The sequence below is a fragment of the Solea solea genome, chromosome 3, assembly GCF_958295425.1.
Source record: "Solea solea chromosome 3, fSolSol10.1, whole genome shotgun sequence".
NCBI classification, from domain to species: domain Eukaryota; kingdom Metazoa; phylum Chordata; class Actinopteri; order Pleuronectiformes; family Soleidae; genus Solea; species Solea solea.
The window spans coordinates 28,697,411-28,720,144 of NC_081136.1; the positions used below are offsets into that span (position 1 = coordinate 28,697,411).

General features: G+C 41.8%; 2 protein-coding genes across 5 annotated transcripts; both read right to left on the reverse strand.

Annotated features, from left to right (window-relative positions):
* Positions 1-528: 528 nt before the first annotated feature.
* Positions 529-17,589, reverse strand: kdm5a (lysine demethylase 5A). 4 transcript variants are annotated; one of them, XM_058624772.1, is made up of 28 exons: positions 16,467-17,589; positions 15,378-15,455; positions 15,062-15,184; positions 14,643-14,813; positions 14,323-14,514; positions 14,106-14,184; positions 13,908-13,999; positions 13,643-13,801; positions 12,890-13,009; positions 12,606-12,764; positions 11,834-12,015; positions 11,459-11,621; positions 11,254-11,373; positions 10,969-11,163; positions 10,336-10,517; positions 10,125-10,249; positions 9,857-10,007; positions 9,567-9,687; positions 9,271-9,447; positions 8,294-8,472; positions 7,887-8,205; positions 6,903-7,463; positions 6,624-6,782; positions 5,994-6,122; positions 5,754-5,901; positions 4,973-5,193; positions 3,940-4,413; positions 529-1,364 (listed from the first exon to the last, which is right to left on the reverse strand). In XM_058624772.1, the coding sequence occupies exons 1-28, from the start codon at positions 16,611-16,613 to the stop codon at positions 1,032-1,034; spliced, it is 5,259 nt and encodes a 1,752-aa protein (XP_058480755.1). In that variant the 5' UTR covers positions 16,614-17,589; the 3' UTR covers positions 529-1,031. The 4 variants fall into 4 exon arrangements, with proteins under 4 accessions (XP_058480755.1, XP_058480754.1, XP_058480756.1 ...); XM_058624771.1 differs by having other exon boundaries at positions 9,567-9,684; positions 14,097-14,184; XM_058624773.1 differs by having other exon boundaries at positions 4,982-5,193; positions 14,097-14,184.
* A 1,799-nt stretch (positions 17,590-19,388) lies between these two features.
* LOC131456436 (aldo-keto reductase family 1 member D1-like) lies at positions 19,389-22,727 on the reverse strand. The gene is made up of 7 exons (XM_058624779.1): positions 22,609-22,727; positions 22,346-22,513; positions 21,621-21,737; positions 21,462-21,539; positions 21,142-21,264; positions 20,739-21,014; positions 19,389-19,475 (listed from the first exon to the last, which is right to left on the reverse strand). The coding sequence occupies exons 1-7, from the start codon at positions 22,699-22,701 to the stop codon at positions 19,389-19,391; spliced, it is 942 nt and encodes a 313-aa protein (XP_058480762.1). The 5' UTR covers positions 22,702-22,727.
* Positions 22,728-22,734: the final 7 nt, after the last annotated feature.

The following is a 22,734-nucleotide window of genomic DNA, read 5'->3' on the forward strand; positions in this document are numbered from 1 at the left end:
ATGAGGAAAACAGGCTCCGTCAAGCAGTACTAAGACCAATCATCCAAGCGAGCTGAGCCTTTATTAAAATGGGATGTCGACAGACTGCCGGCCACTGATTGTTCAGTGAGTGTTGTCACTGGAAGAGTCGTGAGCGCGACGTCTGACACAGGAATCAAACGAAGTGCAGTTCAGTTGAAAATAATTTTTAAACTCCTGAAAACAAGCGTTAATCTCCAACATTGAGCAAGGAAATTTCACAAATTCAACAAAAAGGGTCTGGTGTAACTACCGAAAGCCGAAATTTGTGAGCCGAATCACAACCTAGTCTGTCGTATTTCAGTTCGGTGAAGGTCAGATGGAGTCTGCTCCGCTCCACTTATACAGGAAGTACAAATGTTTTTTTTAATTAACTGATTCAGTGCACTAAAAAGAACTGCTTTGTGCAGCTGTGCCATAATGACCCAGTCCACATTGGGGAGGCTTTAAAACTCACTCAAACATGAGCATTAACATACATATAAAAAGAAAAAAACACCATCAAATATATCAATAATTTGACTAGGAATAGTTTATTAAAGGTGAGAAAACAAAAAAAAAGCCACAATCCATTTGCTTAATTGCTTGCAAGCTATGTACATTATAAATAAGTCCACTACATTATTACAACCACTTGTTTTTCCTAGTCTGAAGTCCTACAAACTGAGAAAGAGGACAGGGAAGAGTGGTTCAGGACGTCCAGTGCCTGTTTGCACTGAATACAACAACTGGGGTGTTTTGTGTGACTTGTTATTCTTGAGGAGGTGGTGGACGATTCTACACCTAAAACAGTCACAGGAGAACAACGTTTCACACCCTTTGCCGCATTATTATAGAGATATTCTTCTCAGTCTTCCAGATGCATCCGTTTTTCTTGTGCGCTGTAATGGAGGCAGTCAGAAATGTCTGTTCCTATTGTACCACACTATTCAAACAGGAGTTTTTCCTCTCTTGTCAGAGTCTGATCAGGCTGACAGGTTTTAGTGTGACGTATAGACATTTCAAATTTCCCGCTAACTGCCCTGCTGCGAGTCCGGCTGTTGCTGCTGGTGTGAGGTTGTCGGGTTCAGGTGAGAGGCGGCAGGCGTGTGAGTCCACGACACCGCGACGGACGAGGGCAGACACTGCACATTGCTGCTGGACAGCGAAGTCGACAGCACCACCTCGGTTTCCTCCTCTATCACGTCCTCAACAGTCATCACGCCGCCTCCCCCTTCTGCCCCCGTGGCCTTGCCGGAGCAGTCCACGCAGATATAGTCCTCGTTCTCGGCCATTTCGCACGACACGCCCACGCAAACCTGGTGGAACCACTCGTCGCAGCCACCGTCGCACTGCACCCAGTCCACCTGTAAATGTATGCAGACAGTGTGAGAAATGAGAAGCACAAGGGAAAAAAATAAAAAAATTAAGCACTTTTCAATGTCCTCTTTAGTATGTGGGTTAAATAACATCTGCAATTACTGCCTCATGGTTCCATACCCCCAGATACATAAAAAAAAAAATAGCCTTTTTAAATTTGACCCACAAATTCTCATCATTCCAATGGGAGAGACACACAACTTGAAAACACGATGCAACAGCCACTGCTGTCACCAGTGTGGACATGTGAACCATCATTAAGGTATAATTTTTAACAGCAAGTGTCAAAAGCTGTCAGTCATTGTTGCTTGTGACTTACTGGAATACATATAACCAAGCTAGAGTGACTGAACACTGTTGCACACACCATCCAGGCCTCCCGTCTGTCCACTAGTTCGGGGTTTCTCAATCCCGGGCGTGGGGAACCACTGCCCTGCATGTTTTAGAAGTTTCCTCGCTACAACACACCTGATTCAAATTAAAGGCTCGTTATCAGGCTTCTGCAGTGCTGGCTGATGAGCTGACTGTTTGAATCAGGTGTGTAGGAGCAGGGGAACCTATCTAAAACATGCAGAGCAGTGGGTCCCCAGGACCAGGGATGAGAAACACTGCAGTAGATCAATGCATCTAGGCAATTTCTTTCATCGTGGGTCCCAAAAGATGGCAAAGATATCTATTGTGAAATAATTTTCTGATAGGGTCAGAAATGTACAATCCAAAACTACTGACAAGCCCGTGACTCCGACAGCCTCAGCCTGAACTTGCATCCTGGAGAAAGCAGCAGAGCTCATTTCTTCAAAGTCCCTGTAAAGTCATTAAAAAAAACCCATATCTTCTTCCCACAGAAAAATGTGTAACCGTGTAAAATTCAGCGTTTTCCGCTGAAGAAGCTAAACACACAGTTACACACACATACTGGCCAACTCGGGGAGTGGGGACCAAAATCTGCAAACGTCCCCGTTTGTCAGTGTTAGTATGAATTCCTTCCTGTTTACCAAACATTTAGAAAAGCCACGTTTCACCTGCTTTGGTCCTGCCTAAAGCACACGTGTGAGTCAGTGTCCACTGGAGTTCTGTCCTCTCCTCCTAATGCACTACCACGTCACTGTTTGCCACCAAGGTTTGTACAGAATAAGAATGTAAAGGCTAAGGTATCAAAACCATTTGTTTAACCACATTTTCACAGTTTATCAAAACACAAAAGATGGCTCAGCTGCAGTCCTGCTCTCTTTCTTTCTTCCTCCTACAGCCTCACAGCAGGAGTCTTCTTTCAGTTCTTTTCTACTTCATTTCCTCTTCTCTGGGCATTTTAAATAAAGTGGCAGAGACGTCGGTGTGTTTTGTGACATTTTGGGACAAAGACATCTCAACTAGCATTCATTAAGTAGGAGGTGCAGTTACTCACGAGTAAACAACCGATAAAGCACCTTAAAAGAACTTAATTCAATCTTTATTTCACAGTTGTACTTTTGGTCACATGTTTTCAAATCTTGAAAAACAAAAACATCTTTGTGTGTTGTTCGGCTTTACTCAGACATCATTTCATGTTTGCCCCTCCCACAGAGGTACAGGCCCACCACTTCCTCGGCTCTGATTGGCTGGTGGACTGGCCACTGGTTAACTCACTGGAGAGTCTCGAGTGCCATCTCACAAAGGAGCCACATCACAGTGTCCTGTTAATACGTTATGTGTAACTCTCTTTAAGGTGTTCCAGTGCTGTTATCAGCTGTTGATATTCAATACAGCTCTCGAATGTTCATTTTTAAAAAGCGTTTGTTATTAACTCTCTAGTCAGCAAACATGAATAAACTGTCGTTCACTGCATGTTTACAGATTCAAGGGGCTGTAAACTTGTTGAGATCAAGGAATCAACCGGTGTTCACCACCTCAGTTATTCAACAAGGGCAACAGTTTTCCAACTGGCTGAGTATTTTGATCCCTCACCAGCACAACAGACACTGGGACTGTAGGTGTGAGCAGTGCTCACAACCGAATGTGTGTCCTAATGGCATGTGTGGGACATGTGTGGATGAAACAACATCTAATTTTATTACCAAAATATTTGAATATCAAAGATAATACACAACAATTAATTGTGGATACAAAAAATGACAAATTATCTGGTTTCAGCTTTACATTCAGGAAAATGTATTTCCTGAATGCTATTTAACTGTATTTTTATAAATATAAAATTATAATTATAATATATTTTTAATTAGTAAAAAATGTCAAAATGTGACATTTTTATTGTGCTGGGATAATTATCACATGCATTTATTATCCCGCTTCCCATTTGATGCATGGCTTTGAAGGAATATTGGAATTATTATATATTAAGCACACAAAAAAAAAGGTGCACAGTCACACAGGCCCCCTTTGACTGTTAATTGCTAAACCAACGCTGTGTCTATCAATCATCTATAATTGTCTCCTTGTGCCTCTTTTGTTGCAACAGCCTCCTAACAACCTGAAAGGCTGAAAATCACGAATCGGCGACGAGGGGCGACAAACACCTACTGTATTTACCATTAAACCTGTGACGGCTGAGGGCTGAGTTCTCACCTTATCTTTGCAGGGTCTCTGGCAGTTTTTGGCTGCACACACAGCGTTCTCGTCATTGGAGTCCTCCGCTCCAGACCAGTCGTACTTGGAGGGAATATCGAGAATCTTCTTCTCCTTCCTCTTCTCCAGTCCCTCTCTGATGGCCTCTGCCTTAGCAGCTGCCTTCTCCTTCCTCTTCCTCTCCTTCTCCTCCTTGGCTAACCGTTTGGCAAGCTGCTTCATCTCCCGGTTCTTGTCTAGGTTGAGTTTGAGTTTCTTTTTCTTGGGTTTTCCACTCAAACCCAGCTCGAGGCTGACCCTTTTCAGTTCCTTGGACTTGGCCGGTCGCATTTCTCCCATTGCTGAACCCACGCCGGCTGCCGCTGCCGCCATCAGCATGTGGTGGTGCTCGGCTCTTTCCAGCTTCCGTTTTCTCTTCTTCTCTGAATCTTTAAGCTTGATCTTCAGTGGCTTTTCCATCAGAGAATCATCAGGCTGTAGGAAACCAAGGGGGAATGACAGGAAGACAATTTTAGCTATATATACTTCTGAAATCGGGCTGGTGCTGTGACTGATTTCCAGATTGATTACATTTGATTCCTATTCAGAAGGCCCCAATTCATTTTTGCATGTTATGAAACAGATTTTCACAGAATTATTGTTGCTAATAATCTGGTCCATTAGTTTACATAAAAATGTACCCCCTAGTAGTTCACTAATTCAAACCTGAAATCTTAAATACCGAGTTCAAAATATACAACCTAAAAGTGCATCAGAATTAGTAATTACCTAATTACTATTACCGAGTACAACTTAATTAGTAAGTTGTCCAGCAGAGGGTGCTGCGAGCGCAGCTTGGCCTGCAACCATGGCATATATTGTTCCACAGTTTTTATGAATCTACATCGAATCTTTCAAGTGAATATCAAGGTGAATCAGAACATCTTTTCCTTTTTCCTTAATTCAAACAACTTGTATTTGCAAATCTCTTCACCAGAACAAACCACAAGAAACGTGTGGAAATGTGTGTGATATAAATAATCTCCCTCCCCACCTCCATGACCTGTAGGAATCTCTCCTCAGAGGGGGGATGCGTGGCCTGCAGGATTCTCCAGATGTGCTGGGTCTCATCCAGCGACACCTCCAGCAGGTCTCCCAGCATCATCAGCTCCTCCAGCTGGGCTTTAGCCTGCTGGGACAGCTCAAGCACCGGAGGCTCCAGGCTGCGCGGGACAAGTGGGGTTTTCCTGGGCTGCTTTCTGGGCGTGACGATGTCTGAAATGTACATTTGGAACAGGACATTAAGAAATAAAATAACATTACAATAAAATGTGACTCTCATTTAAAAACAGAAGTGGTCCAATAAAGTATAGCTTTGAATCAGCTGAGCTCAAAGGTGATAGGTTCACAGCACAGACTGGATACAAATGGATGTAGCCTTCCAGTTTGAAAAGTGAAGCCAGGATATAGGAGGAAGCAGCAGTTACCCACCAAGGGCTGACTTGTTGTCTAAAAGAACTCAGAAAAAGAGCGTATTTCACACTTGATCCATTAAACACGCTTTAGTTTCATGTCGTCAATTCAAAAGAGAAGGGCAACCGATCTATAGGTAAGAAAATAAAGTGGCGGGCAGGTTTAGTGTACGGCCTACAGAAATTATGAGAAGAAAAAGATGTATAACATCAGTAAACATTATCCTGAGGAATTAACGTTGAGGCTTCAAGACAAGAGTTAATTACGGGAGTAACAGGAAGACCAAATCCACTTTTACAAAGAGTCTGTGGATTCCAGAGGTAACAAATCAAATCAAGCCAAAAGGGGGTGGCGAAACTTACTTTGCACACAGGACTTGGAGGCTGAGGAGTAAGCGTGCTCGGCGCAAAAAGACGGCGTGACAGTCGGCCACATGTGACTGACCACCTCCTCGGACTTGACAGGGATCTCCTCATCACAGAACAGGTAGGGCTTCACCTCACCTGGGTCCTACAACATAATGGCAAAAAATTAGATAAAAAAAAAAAAACAACAGAAAATTCAAATTTTAAAACTATATAATTGAATTTGGCCGGACATGCCTTCATATCATAACCATAAGTCTCCCTGATATCCTCATCTGAGTCCGTCTCCTCATCATCGTAGTCCACGGATTGACGAGGGGATGCTGCTCTGCTGAAACCCGACTGCTGAAATGTTTGGATGTGGCCCTGGTGAGACGGAAAAACAAAACACTGATTGTCTCTTGGGTGTTGTATTATTGACTTGACTTAATTTGACATTTTACCGCACATTTTTGAGTTCTTTAAAACTACTACTTTGCTTCTTTAAAATAAAATAAGAGTGCTTAAGTAGTTAACTGTATAAGAAGTGGCATCTGAGCAACGAATGGACATTTCCTCAAAATCAACAGAACAAAGGTTCAACATTATGCATAGTGCAAACCCATTTTAAGACACAACACACAACCACTGTAAATGTGTTCCCTCTGATTTGAGAACCATTTCTGTATATAAAAAGTTGTAAAAGCTTAAAACACGAAAACTATTACATTCCTTCTTATGATTTGGAACACATCCATATCTGGTGATCTATTGCCCTCTTCTGGTGCATTCTATATTTACACCTAAGAACCCAGTAGAGGCCACAACAATTACCTTACTCTACCTATAGACCAGATGTTGCCCTGTAATGTAAAAAGAGCTGAGTACCTGCAAGTCAGGATTGGCAGCAGCTTTCTGAAGCTCAGCGTTGATGATTTTCTCAGTTTTCTCCCTTGCAGCTTGCTCTACCATGCGCTGACTCAGCACAGACAGCTTTGCCAGCGCTGACGACAACTCGTCAGTGGCCAGAGCCTGACGTGCTCGGTCCTGGAAGGACAAGGAAGCCAGTGTTATGAGGGATAATAATTAATAATTAAGTGTTCAAATGGAGTAGGTGACAGGAGGAATGTGAGATGTTATAAACAGTCCTTTAGTTTCTGTGCACACCTGCCAGCTCATGGCTCTCTCCGTCAAACACTGGAGAGCCTCTCCCTCTGGCAGACGCACCGGCAGCTTCTGCAGCGACACCAGCAGCGACAGAATGGTCTCTAGTCTTGGCCGTCGCGACCGCTGACACAGCGGACACAAGAATTTAGAGTCTTTGCTGTTACTCTGCCATCCCACGCCGACTTTCTTCTGAGATCCCGTCTTAGGCAGAGGCACACATGCTCCATGAAACCAGTCCTTACAGAGCTCGCACTGCAGCATGAAGCCGCTGGCCGTCTTTCGACACAAGCAGAACTTGACCTCCTCGATGCGATCGGCCATGGCCATCTTGGCCAAGTTGGCAGCACGGAGTGAGTGGATGGCCTCTACTTCTTTGTGCTCTTTGGATTTGAAGGCTGCAACAACGGTGGAGGGCTCTCGCACCTCCTCGAGGCTCTCCTCCAGGTCACTGAGGGTGTTGGGGTCGAAGCCTCCCCTCTCCTTCTCCATTAGTTCCTTGACTCGCTTCCGTTTACTTTTGCTGTTGGCATAGACACCGATGTCCACACGAGGACTGAGCACCTATCAGAAGAGACACAAAGGAGAGCACTTTTCATTCTGACTGAAGGTACAGTGTGTAATATTTAGGGTTTATTGGCAGAAGCTGTATATACGACCAAGGATATGTTAGTAAAATTGCTTTAAAAGAACCGTGTAAGGTTTTGATAGCCGTGGAATAAGCCACAAGGTGCCACCATGTTTCTTCAGCAGTCCAAATGGACAAACCAACCAGCGAATGCATTTCACTTTTTGAAAGTGAAGCTTACTATGTAAACAAAGATCATCAACATCCTTTGTGAATGCTGCTGTAGATCCCTGATGCAGTACAGAAAGGGAGGGGCAGGGTAAGCGGAGGACTGAGCCTTTAAAGAATGTTTTATTCCACTTTGTGTGTACCAAAAGCAAACATCTGTTATTTTGGTGCTGCACCTCATCATGACGCACCTGGAGCAGTGTGTATGTGGAGTTCTTCTTGAGGAAGGTGCGAGCAGTCCTCTCCCTCCAGGCTCGAGCTGAGGCCACCTGAGACTCAACCTGGGTGAGCCGGTCAAGCCGGACAGGAATGGAGCGCCCCCTGGCCAGCAGACTCTCCAGGTGCTCCAGATAAGCATAGCTGCTGCCACTCTGGATGGCCTCCACCTTTGAAGTCCACTCCTTGGCCTTCTGCAGGGCCTCTCGAAGAGCTAAAATATTTGGCAGATATGCTGGGATGTTCCTCGCTTCCAGCACAATGCTCTCCAAGGTCACCATGCTGTGTCGAGGCCTGTGTAGGAGGAGGACGATGTGCGAGTCATCTTTTAATATAACCAACTGCAAACATTCTTGTGACATAGTTGAATGTTTGTACTAACCTGGCCTGTAGGCAGGCACGAGCCTTATCCTCCCATCTCTCAGAGACGGTGAGGATTTCTTGAAGTTCAGCCATGGCCTTCTCCACAGCGTGATGGGGAGCCAGACCTACGCCAGAGTCGATTAGTCTCTTCATCAGCTCCAGGGTGACTCGGTTCGGCTCAGCCAAGGTGACGCGCACCTGATATGCAAGAAGCATGTGTTACGTACAGTAGGGGTCGGGGAAAAACATCGATTCTTAGATGCATCGCGACTCAGACGTGGGCGATGCTGAATCGATTCACAAATGTCCAAATTCCGATTATATAAATGTCAAATAATGTAAAACAGACGGTACGAAAAACTTTATGGGGAGCACATAACAAAGGAGCGTGGAGCTGAGATAGAGCAGTGCTATTCCACTGACACGCCGCTTGCGACACTCAACAACGAAAGCAAAACAGAAGTCATGGCCTCACAGGTGAAAGAGGGTAGGATAGAAAATAACCTGTGACGCTTCGAAGTCTGTCGCCACCGGATCGTACATCACTATAACTGCGGACTTTATCACGACGACCGGAGGCTAATGTCACATGTGCTCCAAACAGGAGCAGTGAATGAAAGCCACACGGTCGCTAATGACAGCTGTTAAACATTTTGTACGTAATAACACGATTCAGTTTACATTTTTGTCTTAAATATGTGAATTGTGATTCAAGCTGTGACTTCTTTACAATGCAGTTGTAACTTTACAGTTTACACATTTCATTTAGTTTAATAAATGATAATGGAAATTAATTAAAACACTCTCATTACAAATACACTGTTAAAAACAGAGGTGGGTATGTGGTGAGTGATCACAGTGAGACAAAGACTTTCAAAAGACTGACTGAATTTGATTGTTTCATGATCTAACCGTGGCCCCTGAATCGTAATCGCAATCGAATCGTGAGGCACATAAAGATTCCCCTAACAGGCTGAAGCTCTTATAAGTTCATACCTCGTCAAGCCAGCGGGCCTGCTGGAGTTCCTGTTTGAGTCTTGGAAGCTCAGGCAACTCAACGTCCAAGCCACTACCGAGGTCCAACAAAGCCTGTAGCTTGGACGAATCGGGCATCTCATCCGACAGTGCTGCCTGGGCTCGCTCATGAAAGTCCTCTACATTTTCCAGTAACTCCTATAAACATGGGGGGTAAAGGATGGAGATTAGAGGAAAACAAATTTTACAATAAAAAAAAAGATGGGGAAAGTCTATAATTGTGTGCCTGGATAAGCACACATATACAAGGGACTGACTTTGACTTGTCGCGCCTGGCTGATGATGCAGGGCAGCCTGTAGAGTTGATCCACGAAGGCCTTGAGCTCGTCCACCGACAGTTTGGTGCGGTTACGACTGCTCTCAGAACGTAGGCGGCTGCTGCACACACAAATGGACAAACATCTATGAGTTTGTTCATCTTTAAACTGAATCAGAAAGCCTTTTGATTTCCAAACGGACAAAAACATGTGGGTGCATGCAGGTTTAGTGAGTAGATTTGTTGCTGTTGAACAACAATAAAAGGTAAAGTGTACCAATGTACACTGACCTGTGCCTCTGCTTTCGGCTGAGCAGCAGTTGGGCTACAGAGGAGCACGTCTCTGCCTCTTTGACCATCTCCTTAAGGCGTCGGAACAGCGCGTTCTCTGGATACTTCCTGTCTTCTGCGTCCTCCAGTAAAACCTTTAGCTCTATAAGTTCTGGGACACAAATATGAAAGGGCACAGTGACTCATCACCTCCTCAAAAACTTTGCACCAGCCCCATCAAAACACTATTTTTGGGGGTTCGTTTTTGTGGTAATAACGGACATAAAACCTTTTTTGTTCTTCTGGTCTGCAGCCAAGGCCTCGGTGACTCTCTTTGCCCACGTGTCATATGATTGTGCTCTCATCTTGACACCATAAAGCATGGAGGGAAACTCCTCCAGATCATAGCGATACCTGAAATACAAATAAATGACTTCATTAACAGATATTTCAGCCAGTCTAAGTGAACAGCTACTGTGTCCAAAAACAAGAGCTCTCACCGGAGACACTTGTTGCCGAGTGGACAGTCGCACAGATCGGCTGCATGGTGAAGACAAACCAGACGATCGGGGCTGCAGGAGCAGGTCAGTGCGGACAGGAAGCAGGTTGTCTTACACTTGTGGCACTGGCGTTCGTCGTCTGGAAGCAATTCAAAGACCTCCTGTTCCGAGGAGAGCACCCCCTGTAGGTAAGGAGAAAAAAAGAACAAATTAAAATATGAAAGGCCAATTTAGATTTACAGTAAGCTGATGCTCATCTTTAAAAAGGAGGGCAGCCGACAGTCAACGTGAAGGAGGGCGTTGACTATTATTCATTTTCGTGCTGAAATGGGCATTTTTCTTTTTCCTCCATTCAAAATACGACAGTGTAATAATATCAAATGACATACAAAATTATTTATATAAATAAGCAACACTAACCTATCGCTCTAATCTGCATTTGGCCCCTGCAGTGGGGCATTACAGTATATATAATATATACAGAGTACATATAATGATACATAATACATGTAAATCAAACATCAAAAAACAAAACGTTGTCAAATGAAAAAAAAAAAAAAGGTTTTAATGCACTCAGCAGCATTTATCAAGTTATAAAGCACACAAATTGGCCGATGCCGACAGTCTACTCACCATTTCTTGGACAGCCTGTCTGAGTTTTGTCTCCTCTTCCATCATATCTCCCATTTCTTTGAATACAGCAGCAGCCAGCTCCACATCAAGGCTCTCCGGGTCAGCAGCCATCTTACACAGCAGCTCCTCGTGTGAGAAGACACAGTAGCGGTGGAGCCGCCTGTAGTGGGCCACACACTGACGACCCATAGGTAACTGAAGAAGAGTAGAAACGAAAGATGAAAAACTGTGTTCACGCAGAGAGAACTTTTACTTTTACTAAGAATTGTAAAACTTTCCCCTCACCCAGTCAGCGGTGCAGAAGTTAACAGCCTCTGCAAAGTTGTAGCCCTGGTTGAAACCACTGTGGTAGGCTCGGGGGAAGGTCACTACAAACTCCCCAGCACACTGATTGGTCCTGTACACCTGAGGAGGGGGGATTTTGATCAATATGGAGCACACAGCCATTTTAAATTAAGTTAAATATCAATGCCATGCCCAGGACACATACAGGAACGCCATGCTCCATGAGAACATTGGGATTCATAATGGTGACCAATTGGTGGAGCAGGTCAGGCTGCGAGTCAAAAAGCTCTGGAGCCAACTTTTTCATGACCGCCTCTAGCTGCTCTGCTGCAGAGGCCGGCACCCCGTACCATGTCTTGGGCTCACCCCTGAAGAAGAGAGAGATGAATAAAACAGCATTACACACATAAACCCTCATGCTCGAGTAGAACAGAAGTAGGAATGACTACACTAACATTTATAATTCTGCCGCGTAATTATACTTTTTCAGTTGTCACAGTCGTATTTCTTGCATATAACAGGCGATCTTGTGTTTGCCCCGATTCAATTGTGAGAGCTATGAAGGAATATTTTGTCTTACCAGTGCAAGAAGTTGATGGAGTAGCTCCAGTGGTCTTCAATGTGCCAACAGAAAGAGGAGAAACACATGCCCACATAGAGCCAGGGTACCTTCATGCCCGAGATGTCTACATTGATGTGTGCAAGTACCGACTGCTCCAGTACCGGCATATTGTTCAGATTCCAGCCTGAGTTGGCGTATTCCTGACAGGAGAGGGAGGAATACAGTGCTTCATTTCACTTAAGGGAAAGGCCATGGTTTAATTGGGATCTATTAGATGAAAGTTTAAGCAAAAACATTTAACCAGGCATACAGAAAAAAGCTGGAATATTTAAACATATCTGATGTAAAATAAACATTTTCAAAATATATTTTATGTTTAAACAAAGTTGAAAAATTCATTATGAAGAATCAGTTGAAATAACTTGGATAAAAGGCTTCAAAATTATATCTAATTAAATCATGATGTTATCTCATTTGTGTATTATTTTGGAGTTTTATTTATTTATTCTTTTTTTTTGCATTTGTGTTTGGTTTACAATTATCCAGGCTACAACAAACCCGTTCTCGTGTTGTTTAAATAAAGTTTTACAAAAAAAAACCTCTGCTGTTGGTGCACAAAGACTTCTGGGGTAGCCTCTGCTGTGAAGGATACACAATTACAATACACGATTCGTGTGGCAATTGGGACAGCCCATGGCACAACGCTGTGACGCATTTTGACAACAGTCGGACGACAAATCCACATTTCACAGGATCTAAACCCTGAATTGAGACACGGCTATGCTCTCACCTCTTCATCTCCCAGCAGCCTCCTCTTGCCATCTCTGACAGGAAAAGCGCTGCCCACGTCTTTAGAGCTGATGTCAGCCCCGTACTCTACGATCACGTCCTCCTCGATGCTGCTGACCAGGCGCCAGAATTCCTTCTCCACCAACTCTGTGGGGACCATCTGGGGAAACAAAGTAAAACTATTGAAAATCCATGCATGTGAGCAACACATTAAACTTCAGAATGTAGTACAGCCAAATATAGGTGGAGGTCAGAGGAAGTTTTAAAAAATTGGGTTTCACATACATGCACGGGCATGTTGAAATAGTCAGACTTGAAGTGGTCAGCCATCTCCCCAAAGCTCTGGAGAGAGTACTCTCTCACAGCCTGCTCAAAGCCAAATGCTTCTCTCGGCTTACTGCACTCCTGTGAGGGAACATGGACAACATATACAGAACATTATAACAACTATTTATCAAGTATATTAAGCACAAGAAGAAAATCATTTCTTTAAAGCTGCAGTGTGTGACTTTAGTTTTGTTTTTGGTGTTGGTGATGTTATCATTGTGCCTCTGTTTAGTTTTCAGAAACAGAAACAATGTAGTGTTATTTGTCTATTGTATCTATCTGAAAGTGGGCTCCGACAAGCAATAATATCAGACCTGACTGAGGGAACGTTTGTGTGTATACAGCAGGAGCACGGGGCAGTCAAACTGTGAAATTACAAGGTTTTTTCAACAGTACAATTTCAATCAAGCGCCAACCTGTTTGCTCCCCTTAGCTTTACTAGCACAATGTTGCTGTTATCCCTGTCAGTCTTGACATAGCGTGAATCACTTCCTGTGTGTGGCCCGCAAATCTAAACACTGCTACAGTGATTAATTAATTAATTAGTGTTGTGTGAACTAATTTGACCATGGTTGGAATTTAAGAGCAATTTGTTGCTAAAGTCACTCATTTTCAGTTTTTACAATTGAAATTCTTGAAAAATGAAAAATAACCACGATGTGAAATTGCATTAAAAATTCCAAACATTCATAGACAGTTTTCAAGCATTACCTCAGCAACACACTTTGGGCAGCGCCAGTCACCCTTGGGTACATCCTGCAGAGGTGGAATCAGACAAAAGGTGTGATAGCTGTCATCGCAGCCATCGCACAGCAGGAGCCGGTCCTCCTCATCACCACGGCCGCACACGAGGCAAAGGTAGAGGTCAATCTGTGGTGCACGTGACACAAAACATACAAGAACAGTCATATCCTGTGTCACCCAGGATACAACGATCGTCAGAAAACAACCAAATGTAAAAACATGCTGGACTCACAAAGTTGACCTCCAGCGTCTCCTGCCGAGGTCTCATTTTGATGGCAAAAGCCTGGGCTTTGAGGTGGCGCTGCTTCTTTTTGAATCCGTCATCTAAGTGAAAGTTGCAGATGTCAGAAACAAATATTCACAGTACCTTCTCATGGTTCAGTGCCACCACATCTGTAAAAAAAATAAAAAAACGGGACACCTTGCTTACCAGCTGAAACGATCTCCAAGTCAACCATCTTGGGACTTGTACTAAAGATTTTAAGGCCTTTTGGCTCCTTGTTTTCTCTCTAAAGGAAGCAACAAAATTTGCATGAATTTGTGACCAATTTGCAAAGGGAGAAAATCTTTCCGTCATGTGACCCAGTATCAAAACCTATCAGACAGATTCAAATATATCCTGTCTTTTTAGGTTTGTTTTTTTTTACCTCAGACTTAAGACGCCTGGAACGCCTCTCAGGCAGAAGCTGCTCTTTGGTTTGTGTTTTATCACCCTCATCTTTCTCCCTTTCATCCTCCTCCTCCTCCTCCTCCTCCTCTTCTTCTTCTACTGCCTCCTCACCAACTCCCTCATCTACCTCCTCCACATCATCGCCCTCATCGTACAGCCTCTGGGTGCCCTAATTGGAGAAAACATTAAGGTGTAAGAAAAAAGGGGGTTAGTATTTACTAGTTTAAATATTATTCAATATAATTTTCCTGAAAAAAATGAAACATGTTACACAATTTGCAGAAAAGCACCACTCACAGTTAGTGTGGCTCCAGACTGAAAGAGCTCATAGGGGTAAAGAATCCTCTCATAGTGGGAGCGCAGCAAAGTGCCAGTGCCTTTCCCAGATGGGAAGCCCAATCGGCTGGCCACCTTGGACCACCTCTTCTCTTTACACACTGTCTCAAAGCCACCCTCGGATGACACAATCTAAAACACACACACACACATTTATACACACAACAAAAAGGTAACTGTGGATCAACAAATACATGCAATATGGGACAGAAGTCAAATATATACCTTGGGTTTTGATAGTGATTGTCCACAATGAGAATCAAATTGGAAACCCAAGTAACAACAAATATTTCTCCTAATTTATAAACTGAGATCACATGCAGACTTATTCACAAAACAAAGAACACACAAAAACAAGATTTCAAGTTATCGGTCCATACCTTACTAAGCTGATATAGATCCAAAATCTTTCTTTCTACGTGAGGGAATCGAATCTTGGATCCCTGCAGCTCCCAAAACTTTGCTATTTGATCCAGGAAATTGAGCTTCACTCGAGTAAGAGCCTAAAAATGCAATGGCGTGGAGAGAACAGAAAGCATTAACTCTGATCTTAAATCTGCACTGCTGCCTTGCAGTTAAAATAAAAATACACCATTATGCATATTCTTCAAATAGCATCACTTGAGCTATACCTTCTATTAATATTATTAGTCTTATTATTATTATTATGACAGGATGAAATTTCTTTGGAATTACCTCAAGTTCGTTCAGCCTTTGTACTCGTGGAGTGAAGCGAAAGTTTCTTACATCGCAGGCAAAAGGAGGCTGCCAGTCCTAACAGGAAACAGAAACATCAAAAATGAGGAAATGACAGAAACAATTTCTACATGGAAGAAATCAAAGTTGCAAAGAAAGAACCCATGCTGAACTCATTCAGTGAGGTTAGGGGTTATAACTACTGTATTCATAACACAATTACATAATTTATGCTCAAGTGCATTTCAACCTATTTTTGTACAGAACAGCTTGTGGGTATTTTTATGAACTGTAATATTATGCTTTGCTGGCCACACAGACACATTCCACCACTTTAAGGTTCTAAAAGATTCAAATGCAATTGTCTTCATTTTGTATACCTGTACAACACCGGTAGTTTTGCTTGACATCAACTCATAAATGTTAGGACTATTTGAGTTTCTAACTCGCTCTCAGAAAACATTTTCCAAAAAACCTGTTGTTGCAGGAGTAACTCAAGTTAGACACCTTTCAATCTGCAGAACAGTTTAAACCATTAATAAACAACGTTTAGTGTTAACAAATGCAGATTATTTTTTGTCAGTGGAACTTTCTTGTTAGTCTTTTGAAAATAAGACAGGTTTTTTTTTAAATTATGTATAACTTTGCAATATTGTATAACTTGTTCGATCTTATATTTGCAGGGCACTATTTTCGTATGGATCTAAAAATCCCATTAATATGGATTATGGTTTGACAGTAGCTACAGGCCTGCATGTTGCTCATCTGGGCAGCTAACATGGCGCAAACGTCGCGCTACCACTTGGCTATAGGCACCAAGTAAACAAAAAATATATACATATTTCTACTGTTTACTTTATTTTGCATTTAAAAAAAACTTTTCATAACAACACCGGGAAAGCCAGTGTCACTCAAAATCACAAATCTATAAACTTGAACGCAGAGAAATTGAGCCTTATTTGACCTCTAATTACAGTAATGGCTTTGCCTATCTTAAAATGTATAAGTAAATGGTCGTGGCTTGTGTTGTATTAGTACAGATTTTATCACATGCTTATTTTAACACTATTAGAAATTATGTGAGTTTACCTCGGGTGGTCGGATCTTGCAGATGCCCGTTTTCTCTGCAATGGGTCGGATCTTGTTGATAAACCCTAATGGATCTGAGAAATCCTCCCAACTCGGTTCAAAAACTGGGCATTCAGGAGGAGGGACGAACTCAGCAAATGCAGACATGTTGGTGTGTTTCCAATGACACTGTCTTAAAGAAGAGTAAACGACTGAATGCAAAATGTTGAGCTCAACAGCCCATGGTTATTCCCAGTGATTTTCTTCTTGGGGTACTTCCTCCGGGTCCATCATGATCCTCCAAACCTCCGTATCAGCAAATCACCTTAGTGACAGGACATCCCCGTTGAAAGTGAATGCGTAAATTCAACAACTACTGGTTTTAAACTTGTCCCATCGTCCGTAAACAGCGGAACAGGCCAGGTCAAACCAGGCCGGGGAGTCTCGACCACCACCACTCGCCTACCTGGGACGGAGGGCAGGGTCAGTCATTTCTTCTCCGAGGTGACAGCTTCACACAAATTGTGTCTGCTGTGAAGACTTGTGTCAGCAACGATCACTTAAATGTAAAACCTAAGGCTACAAACACACTGATTTGAAATTTAGCTGCGATACTATGTTACGCAAGCTAACATTGCTAAGTCTGTGATGCATTTCCTACAAACTTATCCACGGCTACGTGTAGCTAACTACTACGGTTCACGTAATCACGCTCGATTGTCAGGTTTCACCCCGACAAACTCCAGTCTTTGTGGCCGCGTCTTCGAGCACCTGATAGTTAAATATTCCAGCCAAGTCGGACAATAACACGTTGGAAGCTAGCAGGGGAAATCGTTCATTGTTGACGGATACCTCCACTCCCTGCATCCACCCCCATTCATTGAAGCTTTGGAGGCGATGGAAAACTAGCACACGGCTAATTCCACTGGCTAAAATCAACACAGCGATCGATATCCGTGGCGCAGCTAACGTCAGCGAAGACAGTCGACTGAGCAATATAGTCCGCAATGGTTTGCGTTGACTCACTGAAATCACATAGAAGATGAATATGAATTAATGTGCTTTGTTTTGCCGAATGTCAGCAACCATTAAATGTAACGTCGTCCCGAGGTACAGTAGCCGTATTAGCCTATGTGCTACCAACAACTAGCAAGGTTGGAGGAGCTGCTGTGGTGCTTTCACGACAACTCGGAAAATATTTTCTTATCTTTTTTGTTGCCTTTTTTTCATAAAAAAAAATCAACTAAATGTTGCGAACCGCTAAGCTATAATATACGGCTGTAATGCCAGGTTATATGTATGTACAACAGGGTTCCCAGACTTCATAAATGTGACCTGTTTTTGAATTTCGAAACTTGTATTGTGGCATAGATTTGTCATGTATGCTTTTAACATAGCAATAACAGTCTGAAGAAGATATAATACTGAAGTCAAAAACTGATGTGAGGTGACTTGCAGCATTCCATTTACTAGTTTTACTATGTCTTCAGACGATATCTTTTAGCAACTATTATGTCCACTTTGTTGGACATAATAAACTGGTTTACCTTTCTAAAACATTCGATATTACGTCTATCTACCTCGGTAGCTCTGTAATTTCCAACAGCACCGTAATGCATCATGCAACGACAAGGTCGGTGATAATTATTTAATGAATAAGTTTTACAGTTTAAGATGATATGATAGAAAATATATTTATGTACAAATGACAATTATACAATGTATTTTAAAAGGCAACTTTATAACCATGAAATAGGTACCCGTCCTCCATTTCCGGCTCAAGTAAATCCTACACATGCGCAGTGTTAATCTGGTTTGTTATTTCCGGATTTACATTTGCTGGTGACAGCTCCTGTGTTTTCGTTAGACTATCTAGAATAATTTTAATTTCATAATTATACTTTGTTGTGAGTACTATGAGTTGTAGTTGTAGATATATGTGATGCCACTCTTACTAGTCAAAACTATCGTTTCAGATATCTGCAATTCAGTTTTTGCTGTGCATATTTATTAAAATAAATTTGTATTATTTACAGAAAAGCTCCAGTGGTGGTGCTTCCTTTCCACAATGGTCACTACAAATATGCACAACTTTATTTGTATTCGGAAATATTTCATGTATGACATACCAGAAGTGCATTGTAGATGCCAATGTACATAATTATAGTGTAAACAATGACCTGTAGTAAAAACTTAGTTAGCTGTGATTTTTTTGTACTTGTCACTTGCTTACCTCTGGCCCATTTTTCTGCTGTAACAAGGTAATTTACCCAGAGTGGGATTAAAGAAGTCTTATCTTAACTTCTCAAACCTAAGTGTTTTAAACTGGAATTGTGGATTGTCCCCATTTAGGTTTAGGTAAATCGAAGATATCTGTAATCTGATACCCCATACACACAAATGGGGTTTCTAAAATAGAATAAATTAAAATTACAGTAAATTGTAAAAATGTAAGAGCATTCTAGACAGACAAAATAGCTTATGTACAGTATAAATGCCATTTTTGGACTATGAGAAGGGGCAAGAGTCCAACTCCACCCCCTTCTGTATCATATCACTATATCACAAGTGTATTAATTTAATGGAAATGTAGAACAGTGATGGATTTAGAATGAATTTCAATTTCAAACATGGTTTCATGGACTATTTCAGGTTAGTGACAGGATCAATCTTTATAATCATTATAAGGTACAATCGAATACAAATAGTGAGTAACACAAGAGTGAACAGAAGAATTTTTTATTTTTTATTTTAAAACATTTAAAATAAAAAAATTGAGGAAACCCATTTGGGAATATTCTTGACATCTGCTATGTCTAGTATTCATCATGGAATGGATACTCTGGATGATCAGCCCACCTGTTGAGTGAACAGAGAGAGAGAAAAAAATCATTTTTTGCTCTTTCAAAAAGTAGGGCTTCACTCACACAGCATGCATTCAACTCACATACGGAGCTCCACAAAACGAATATTCTTGTTCAGTCTTTCAATTGCCTTCATTTCATCCTCAGAAAGGGAGAAGTCAAATATCTGCAGTGTTCAAAACACAACATCAATCACAAAGGATTTTTTATTTCACTTCCTGTTTTTTTTAAGATGTACAGTATCCAATGTGCTGTACATCGCATAAATACATCAGACAGGGTATGAAACAATGTAAACTAAAAGCAGTAATAAAAACAAACAAACAATAAAACGGAATGTAAAACCAATAAAACACAGAAACAAGGTCAATAAGTAATATAAATATAAAGCACTACAACGGCCAGCTCCCTATACATGGTCAGGGAACGCCAAGGAGAAGTGGGTTTTGGTTGATATTTAAAAAATGGAGCAAGTTTAATGTTGGAAGGCAATTTGTTCCACAATTTAGGAGCCATCAAAGCAAAGGTCTTTTAAACTCGACCTAGGCACCACAAGAAGAGACCTTTTTGCAGACCTCAGTGAGGGCAGGATGGGACAAGACCATTCAAGGCTTTACAAGTAAAAAACAGTATTCTAAAATAGATTGGGAGCCAGTGCACAGATGCTAACACAGGAGTGATATAGTGAGTTCCAGTCAGCAGACGTGCAGCAGCGTTCTGGACCAACTGCAAGTGAGAGCGGGCATTACAGTAATCCAGTCTAGTAGAAGGTAAATGGTATTTAGATATTATAAATCTGTATTTATATAGCACTCGTCTTTCATACTAGAGCTGAAACAATTACTTGATTAATCGGCAACTATTTTGAAAATCGATTCATCGGTTTGAAGCTTTTTTTCATTAACAAGACATTCGAGAACATCATCATTTCCAGGTTTGACAAACACTTATCAACATTTAACGTTTTTCTGACATTATATGGACCAAACGATTACGCGATTATTCGAGAAAATAATCGACAGATTAGTCGATTATGAAAATAATCGTCAGTTGCAGCTCCATTTCATACCCATTCACATGCTGCCAGCAAAGCCATCAGGAGCAACGTGGGGTTAAGTGTCTTGCCCAAGGACACAATTGGCATGTAGTCCGGGAATTGAATCGCTTTATTGAATCGCTTTATCACTGAGCTACCGTCGCCCCATGAAAGACAAAACCCTTGTCAAAAAAATATGTCTGTCAAATTCTGTGATCATTGGCATTTGGATTGGAATGATGTGACTGAAAGTCGGTCTTAGATATTAGCAAACTGTCACAGCGTGTGTGTGTGCATGATCATTATAGTACTGCTAAAAAAATATATATATATATATAATGTTGGTCGAGACCTTTATACAGTACTGTACATTTTAATGTGGAGAAAACAAACCTCAAAGTTCTGCCTGATTCGATCAGGGTTGAAGCTCTTTGGGATGACCACCACTCCTCGCTGCAAATTGAACCTCAGCGCCACCTGGGCTGTCGTCTTGTTGTACCTTTTAGCTACTGATACAAGCAGCTCATCCTCCAACAGCGGTGGGCATTTTAGATTTACCCAAGATTCGTCTCTACTTGTCCCCAGTGGGCTGTATCCTACAATCACAATGTCATTTTGCTGGCAATATTCCATCAGTTTTGGCTGAGTGAAATAGGGATGGCATTCAACCTAAGTATAAAAATAAGCACACATTTTATTAGTTAGTACCTGCAGATAATTCACGTGGGTTGTCAGCCCTTATGCCTTTTCCTTCATTCATTTTCTGAATATATGTGCATCGTTATTGTGTCTTCACCTGGTTTGAGACAGGCCTGTGTTTCAGCCCAGGTTTATTAAGAATCATCTCCAGTTGCCTCTTGTTGAAGTTGGACACTCCAAGAGATTTCACAAGCCCGGCATCTTTGCAAGCCTCCAACGCCTGAAAAGAGCACAGCCAAAATGCAACTTTGAACAGATTATTAATGTTTTGCTGGTACACTACAAAGAGATTTGTTCCTGTGTGTAACGCTCCTCGTAAAGTAGGAGTAACATGGTTGTGTACTAAAATAAGCCAGTGAGAACAACAAAAGGTCAAGGTATTTATGGTGGAATATGGTGTAGATCAATTATTCTCACCTCCCATGTAGCACAGAGGTCCGTCTCATGATAAAGCCACTTTCCATTTGCATCTCTAGGGTAGAAATCATCCCCTGGCTTCAGAAATAATAGTATGTTAGCAATATTAAGTGATAATGAAATAACTTTGGCATATTGTGATATTAAATACATGTATACCTTAAAGGCTAAAGGCAGTTCTACTATGTAGAGGTCAACATAATCCAGCTGCAATGTCTTCAAAGTTTTCTCCAAAGCAGGCCGTACCAGTGCCGGGGGATGGAAAGTGTTCCACAACTGCATGATGGGTGCAGATGAAACATTATTACTAAATGATTAGGTGTAGCACTAGCATTCACCATGTAGCAATTTAGCAGAGGTGGGAAGTTATGAAATATATTTACTCGAGTAGGTCTTTTGTGTGCTTGTGAGTCATTTTAAAATCTTTTACTTAAGTATGTTTTTATGGGAGTACTGTACTTCACTACATTTTAAATCACATCTGTTACTGAGAAAAGAAAAGTTGGCATGCACTGGAAACTTTGGCAGTGAATGATGAGGACAGGTGAATCGGCACTAATTTGTGGCATTGAGCCATTTGGACTGATCCATTATGTGTTTACATTTTTTTATTTTGTAATTTTGTCTTCAATTTGTAAAGGTTTGTCTTGTGACATTTGTGTCCCCTCTTTTGCTTTTGCACAACACAAGAAAGAGTAACCCAATCACTTTTACTCTGAGTACAACAAGCTACTTTTTTACTTGAACTTGAGTACATTTTTAGACCATAGTGGTACTTTTACTTGAATAGAATATTTCAGTACTCTTTCCACCTCTGCCATTTAGTTGGGTGACTACATAAACGTGAGCCTTTGAGACACTAATAAGCAAACAGAGTACAGTACCTTTCCACAATAGAAGATGTCCTCCCTCTTCACAGTTCCATCAGCAATTTTTTCCCGTATTGCTTGCCCCACCTCATGTTCATTAAAATAGACCAAAGCCCCATCAAAGTGTCTGTATCCTACTTCGATGGCCACTTTGACGGCTTCATATCCACTTCCTTTATGGGTCTATCAAAAGAAGACAACACACACACAAGAAAATGACCGCTCTGAAGAGTCATAGAATAAACCTATTATTTCTTCTGAGCACGAAGAAGTCTTACCGCGCGGGGATCTCCGTAAGTGCCGAGTCCCATCAGAGGAATGCTGTTGCCATCACTCAGAGGAATAGAATGCTTCTCAGCCGTTAGCTCCATTCTTGTTCTACAACAAATGGATAGAACTGAAAC

Excerpts from the sequence above, each read along its gene's own strand:
- kdm5a (XM_058624770.1), bottom strand. The coding sequence starts at position 16,613 with ATGTCTGCATTTGCTGAGTTCGTCCCTCCTCCTGAATGCCCAGTTTTT. Across the intron at positions 14,515-14,642 it reads AGTCTGGAGCCACACTAACT|GGCACCCAGAGGCTGTACGA; the intron begins GTGAGTGGTGCT and ends TTCTCCAATTAG. Across the intron at positions 11,164-11,253 it reads ACTTCTGCACCGCTGACTGG|TTACCTATGGGTCGTCAGTG; the intron begins GTGAGGGGAAAG and ends ACTCTTCTTCAG.
- LOC131456436 (XM_058624779.1), bottom strand. The coding sequence starts at position 22,701 with ATGGAGCTAACGGCTGAGAAGCATTCTATTCCTCTGAGTGATGGCAAC. Across the intron at positions 22,514-22,608 it reads CTTACGGAGATCCCCGCGCG|ACCCATAAAGGAAGTGGATA; the intron begins GTAAGACTTCTT and ends TTCTTTTGATAG. Across the intron at positions 21,015-21,141 it reads ACAGGCCTGTCTCAAACCAG|GTTGAATGCCATCCCTATTT; the intron begins GTGAAGACACAA and ends TTTTATACTTAG.